Source organism: Gavia stellata, chromosome 37 (assembly GCF_030936135.1).
Source record: "Gavia stellata isolate bGavSte3 chromosome 37, bGavSte3.hap2, whole genome shotgun sequence".
Taxonomy (NCBI): domain Eukaryota; kingdom Metazoa; phylum Chordata; class Aves; order Gaviiformes; family Gaviidae; genus Gavia; species Gavia stellata.
This window is the reverse complement of record NC_082630.1, coordinates 1,607,742-1,614,260: the sequence shown is the minus strand read 5'-3', so window position 1 is coordinate 1,614,260 and position 6,519 is coordinate 1,607,742. Positions and strand designations below refer to the sequence as shown.

General features: G+C 60.0%; 1 protein-coding gene across 1 annotated transcript; it reads right to left on the bottom strand.

Annotated features, from left to right (window-relative positions):
• Positions 1-1,049: 1,049 nt before the first annotated feature.
• Positions 1,050-5,792, bottom strand: LOC104258943 (heme-binding protein 1-like). Its single transcript, XM_059832927.1, has 5 exons — positions 5,633-5,792; positions 5,362-5,447; positions 2,563-2,704; positions 2,237-2,420; positions 1,050-2,081 (listed from the first exon to the last, which is right to left on the bottom strand). The coding sequence occupies exons 1-5, from the start codon at positions 5,790-5,792 to the stop codon at positions 1,907-1,909; spliced, it is 747 nt and encodes a 248-aa protein (XP_059688910.1). The 3' UTR covers positions 1,050-1,906.
• Positions 5,793-6,519: the final 727 nt, after the last annotated feature.

The following is a 6,519-nucleotide window of genomic DNA, read 5'->3' as shown; positions in this document are numbered from 1 at the left end:
CTCTCCCACCGATGCCAAGCCACCTGATCCCAGCCTCACATAAGGGAATTGCTTCTTCCCCAGGAGGGAAGTGAGCACAGCACTGCTGATCCAGGTATCGCCACTCTTATCTGAGGAGCGCTTGCCACATCATCCCTCAGAGCTGCATGCTGTCACAGCACCTCCCCAGCCCTACCTGCCTTTAGTGCCCCAGGGACAAGAACTGCACCACAAGATACTCGGGAAACCGCGGTCTGCTCTTGCTGTGCTTGCCCAGACTCTGCCTGAAGCTACCTTGCTCCCTCGAAGAGGAGGGTGTAACACGCTTGGCCCCACTCTCCCCACAGCCATAGGCCGGGCAGCCAGGCTCCCCGACTACCAGAGGGCAAGCCGGCCTGGACAGGGCAGTGACCTGGAGAATGGAGTGGCAGAAGCCACCCGCACTGCTAGGGCAATGAGACCATGGAGCTGGCCCTGGCCTTCCCCCGCTTCCCCGCCTCCGGCTGCCAAAGGGCCAGAGCCAGAGTCTGAGCAGCAGCAGGAGGAGGCGAGCCACACAGCACACCTCCAGTTACAGCAGGAGGAAACTCCTTGGGAACTGGGTCAGAAGCAGCCAGAAGTCCCTCCACACCAAGCCAGTTAAGCACATCCCCGCAAAAAGTACACCAATTCCTGCAGCCAACTGGCACGAAGTGCAGTCACATTCGAATTCGCAGCCCCCAAGATCAGGTGCCCATGTGCAGTACAAAGGAGCCAACTTTTTGCACAGCGAAAAAATGAGGCTAGAGCAGACCCCATCCAAGAGAAAACCGCCTTACCTGCAGGGGACCGCGGCCACAGTTGTTTGTAGCAGCAATGTAAGCAGCCTGTGCAGCAAAGCAGAGGCTGTGCCTGGCTGAACACGAAGCCATAACCTGGGCAAACATTAGAGCCCTTCTAATTAGCCCCAGCTTTGCAGCCTGGAGCATCTCGAGGAGGGCGAGAGCAAGGCTCTTCCCGAGCCAACCTGGGCACGCCCCCATCCCCACCATCAGTGATCTGCAGCTGCAGTGGTTTGAGCTGGGTTTATTTACCGTTGGCACTGCCAGCTTCCCCCAGGAAGGAATGACAGTATTCATGGATGTGAAACTCGCTGATCAATGCACAACACAACACACAGCGGTGCCACTGCTGCTGCTGTCAGGACCTGTCCCTCTCAGCTTGCAGCAGGTCCGCAAAACAGCACCCACAACTGACGGACAAAGGCTGCCAGCGCCCCGGTCCTGGCTGAGGGATGGTGAGTGACAGCCAGGGAGGCACCCAACAGTCCAAAGAGAGCCACCCCAGCAGGAAACATTTGGGATCCACGTCTCGCTTGTGGTGAGCCCTTTCCCACTTCGAACCCCCACCACCGTCCCTGTAGCAGCATTTCAGTGGCTCTGTTTGGGAGAGGCAGCCATTCTCACAGGAAGCAGGCCAGAGCCCAGACAGAGCCCCACACCTCGTACACAGTCGTTTGCCTTCTACACACCACCAGCCTGTGACTCTGCCATCCACAAGCCCCACTAGCATGCCTGGCAGAGCTCTGCAACCCCAGCTCAGAGCTGAGAGAAGCCCAAGTCAGGCTAGCACATTGCACAAGCCCACACAGTTACTGCCTTACATGAGCCCCCACCACGTGCTTCCCACCAGAAGCCTGCTGCAGAGGCTCTCCCCGGTGCCAGCTCCGGCCTCAGCTGGCCCCTGCGGGGACAGGCGAAGTGCAGACCAGGCAGGTTTTTCCCCTGGCTGGGCCCTCACAGGGCAGAGTGCAAACCCACCCCGCAGTCTCCCGCTCTGTCATTTTGTGGGTGAACGGTGGGTCAGGATGTGCATTCGTCTCCTTTAGGTCAGAACTGCCATCTACACCAGGTCCAGTCACAGGTCAGTTTGTGGTCACAGAGGGGACTCACTCTGCTCGGCAGATGAACCAAATCTCATTGCGGCGCTGAGGGATGCTGGGATTTTCATAAACGGCCACGATGTAGGTTTCCCGGAGCACAGTGTCTGTGGAGCCCAAGAGCTCCCAGAAGAGAGCAATCTCTCGCAGAATCGTCTCCTCAGTGGTCATCCCATAGAAAACCCTGCAGCAAAGGGAGCAACGTAAGCAGCAGAGCCAGCACATTCCCCCTTCCCACAGCCAGGGCTCTCCTCCCTCTGCCCAAGGAACCACAGCAGCTATGCAGGGAATTCATACACCTCTGCTGGGCTGAGAAAACACCTCTGGTGCTGGGGTCACCTGGTTATAACCCGGAGCGGTGCCCTCTCAGTGATGTGGATTTCTGGGTCCGTGGGAACAGGGGGGTTTTGCTGGAACTCTCCCGGGAGATAATAGGCAGTTACAACCTCACGCTCCAGCTCGGTCCCCTCCTTGGTCAGGTGGATTTCGTTGAGCACTGGGACTGTCATGCCCAGATAGCAACCTGGAAGGAGGTAGGAAGGCAGCAGGCACAGTGAGATGGCTGGGTCAGTGGCAGCAGCCCTCCTCCCCACGCCAGACGAACAGTGGCAGAGCCCTCCCTCTGTGCAGCCTGCCAGCCCCCTCCAGCCCCTGCCTGCACACACCTACAGAGTTCTCCTTGCAGATGTAGCGCATGAGCTTCATGAAGCTCATGGAGATGCTCTGCTCATACATGGGCTCCCCCTTGGTGACACACGCCCACTTCCCAGCTGGGTACCGCCGCTCCTCGTAGGCTGCTTCCTCGCACTGAAACAGGCCACAGACAAGCCAAGTCAGAGTTAACCACACTGACAACACCGCAGCACTTGGGTGGCAAAACCAATGCTGACAGGCAGGAAGTGGGGAGACAGGACCCTGCCAAAACGAGACCCCCTGCTAGTCAGTGATTGGCAGGAGAGGCCGGAGAAGGTGAAGGGAACTAGCATCACGTGCACCTCAGGCAAGGACGCTTAACAGCACCAGGCGAAAGTCAGCGAAAGGAAAAGCACAGACAGGGGACAGGGTGCAGGGAGGCTTGGAGGCTCCTGGCATGCACAAGGAATGCAGCACATCCTCAGCAGGGGGGGACAGGACTTTCTGTTCCTCTCCAGTTGCTGTCCTGCCTACTCACAAGGATGTTCCCGATTCCAGGCACCCAAAGGCTTCCAGTAAGGTTGACGTGATTCTCGGGTGCGGTGCCTTTTCCCTGGAGCACTGCGTGCACAGAAGATAACAAGCAAAAAGCTTTCTGCGCAGTAGAACGGAAAGTCTGGCAGAAGAGCTCTAGCACCCAGAAGAGCTGTGAAGGTTGGAACAAAACTCCTCTCAGATCCTTCTCCCATACCAAGAACTGACAGGAGAAAGAAGAGACGTGAACCCAGCTGATGCAGAGGGGACAGCTTTGTAGAACGGGTCAGAATCTCTATTTCCAGCACAGATGCCCAGTCTTCTGGACAAACCCAACACAGAAGGGGGGCAGGGGGAGTGGGGAAATTGCATCTGGATCTGCTCATAGTTCAGCTCGTGCATGGTTATAACCGCAGGTACGGCATAAAGAGGAGCTGGGAAGTTGTAGCCAGCACCTATCTTCCTGCTCTCAGCTTGTTCTTCAGCCAGATTAATGCAGTCATGAGACAACTTTGTTCCACAGAGCTCAGGGCACCTGTCCAAACTTCTGTGCTTCACAGCTGTGCTGGCAGTGAGCGAGCCAGGAAGTTGTGACCAGCCTCAGCACTGACTGCAGCCTCCCCGTGCCTCCACCCAAATCAGGTCTCTACTCAGAAAGCCAAACCAAAGGCAGAAGGAAGGCATATAGGCTTCTCGTGTGCATCAGTGGGGTGCCAAGAAGAGTGCCCCAAAACACTGCAGGCCAGCCCGCATTTGCCCTATAGATGAGGCCAGGCATGTTGTCCCACCAAGCAAAGCAGAGCAAGAGCATTTTCTAAGCAAGGAAACCGCCAGTCCCTCTGGACTATTTGCAACTCTCATCTGCCACACCATCTGTGAATAAACCTATCAACCCAGCAAGGCATGGTGTCTGGTCCTTCCACAGCCTGGTCCTTATATTAAGCACCACCACTCTAGAAGATGAGACCTGACCAAGAGAAAGAGTGAAGATACTTCAACACAGACCCAGTGGCAACAGGTCCCTGCAAGGTGAGCTGGGGAATTTGACTGAGTGCTGGCAGAGCAAGGCTCTGAAGGTGGCATCATCATTCACTTGCCTCCAAGAGGATGAGGGCTTGTAGCACTGACAGGTCAGCAGGGGCAACCAAATACTACCAACCTGCCCGAGCCTGGGAAATGTGTCCTCCAGGGCCTCAGCTCCAGAGTCCCCTCAGCACTAAGGCCAGGAAGTGGCTCCTGTCTCCTCACCCAGCCCCAGAGTCAAACTCCAAGAATCCTCCTCAGGCACAGAGGGGATGCCAAGAGCAACAGAAGATCTTCAGGCTCCCACAAAGTCTTGGGGCCCCATTCCTGCCTTGGACCGGCACAGGTGGAGAAGAGCCCAGACTAAGTCCCTGGGACCCAGAAGAACAGGGGAAGTGGGAGTGTGGTGAAGCCCCAGTTCAGAGCTGTACAACCCACATGCTCAGACACGTTTTACAGGCAGGAGTGCCGAACCTCAGCCCAGAAGAAATTAGTTAAGCTCTCCTCATATAGAGGATAACTGACAGACGTCTTCTTGGTAGCAAGCCCAACCAAGCCTGCAGAGACACAGGAACCAGTCTGACAAGCGCTTCTTCAGTTATTTCTCAAAGCTCAGAAGCACCCTGTTGTGTGAGAGGTGAGAGGAGGTGTGCAACTTAGCTAGCAAGATCTTCAGGCAGAAACTACCACGTTTGGATCGTGACAAGCACACCACACGCTCAGGTCTGACAGCCAGGGCCACAGGCCCTGCGCTCTCCACAGAAGCATCCGTATCTCGTGCCAGCTGAGATCTCCAGCTCAACCAGCAGCCACGTAACTAGGACAAATGCAAACCCGGCAGGACTTCGAGCTAGGCAACACGGTGTTTTGAGCAAGGCAGGGAGCAGGCTCCGAACTGAAAATTCACTCTTTTAGATGCACCCACCCCAGCAGGGGACAAAACAGTAAAAGAGGCAGCTGGAAGCCAGGAGACCAGAGAAAGCAGCAAGACTGGTCCAATTTTAAAATAAAGACTGGGAAGTCGTGCATTGGCGTCACTCAACGTAGGAGAAGATACAGGAATGGCAGAACGCTGCACCAATCCCGAGCCGCCATCCTGGCTGCAGCGCTTCTGCAGAAATCTCTGCAAGACCAGGGTAGGCAAGCCGACGCGTGGCCGCCTTCTCTGCGGGGAAGGTGCTCTTCCTGCTTCCCAGGCTGGCCGCAGCACCCGCGCCAGCCTCACCACGGGCAGGCAGGGGACGACAACCTGGGTGCGCGGGAGCAGGCCTCACCTTCTCGTGCTGCGAGACGGTGACGTACGGCACGGGCTCGCGAGTCTGGTTGTGCCGGGTCATCTGGACGATGGGGCCTGCCATGTCTGCAAGGCAAAGCGGAGGAGAGGCGAGGCTCGCCCTGCCTGGAGAGCAGGGGGAGTCCCCGGCCCGCCCAAGCCCCGGCTGGCGGGGGACTCTCAGCCCCAGAGGGGCTCCCCCGCCCTCCGCGGTCCGGCCCAGAGGCTCTCCCGGCGGCGGGGCCCCTGCCGCAACGCTGCGCCGCGCTCACCTCGGGGCAGGCTCACTCGGTGCGTGCTGGCCACGGCCTCCCAGTGGGCGAACAACCGGCCCCGCTCCTCCTCCTCCTCCTCCTCGCCGCTATCCTCCCCGCCGCCGTCCGCGCCCTCCTCGCCCAGCCGATCCAGGTCCTCCAGCCTGATGCGCGCCATCACCCCCCCCACCTCCGCCGCGCACCCGGAAGTGAGCACTGCGGCGGGCGGCGCCCCGCCCCCGAGCGGCGTCACCGCTGCCGTCACGAGCCACCCCCCCCCCGCCACCCCCCGCGCGCGCCCTGCGAATGCGCACGCGTGTGGCGCGCGACGCCCTTGTTCCCCCGGCAGGCGTCATCCGCGCGCCCCTGTTACCCCCACCGGCCCCGCCCCGCCCCCCCCACCCCGGGCCGAGCCGCCTTGGCTTCTCGGGTGGGTTTTATTTAATAAAATAAAGTACAGCAGCCAACAGCGGCGGGTGAACGAACGCGCGGCCGCCCCCCGCCCGTCCTCCCCCGCCACAGCCGGGGCATGCGACCGCGCAGGGCCGGGGGCGGCCTGCGGCGCCGCCGCCCCCTCCCCGCCCCGGCCTACGGGCCTGCCTCACTCCTACCGGACTGTGGCCTTTCTGCCTGGCTAGCGCGTGCGACCGGTGCCGAGCCTGCTGCCACCGAGGCTGCCGGCCCCGGGGGGGCAGCGGAGGAGCATGCGTGGGGGACGAGGGACTGCGATTCCCAAACTAGCTAGGGCCTCCCGGCGCCCGTGGGCGCCCCCCAGGGCGCCGGGCTGAAGGGGCAGACGGTGGCACGAGAGCCGGTGAGGGGGAAAAGGGAGCGGTCGAGGTGGGGAGGGTGCCAGGTGCCGCCCCGGGCAGCGCAGAGCCGTGGTGCGGCAGCAGCCGAGCGGC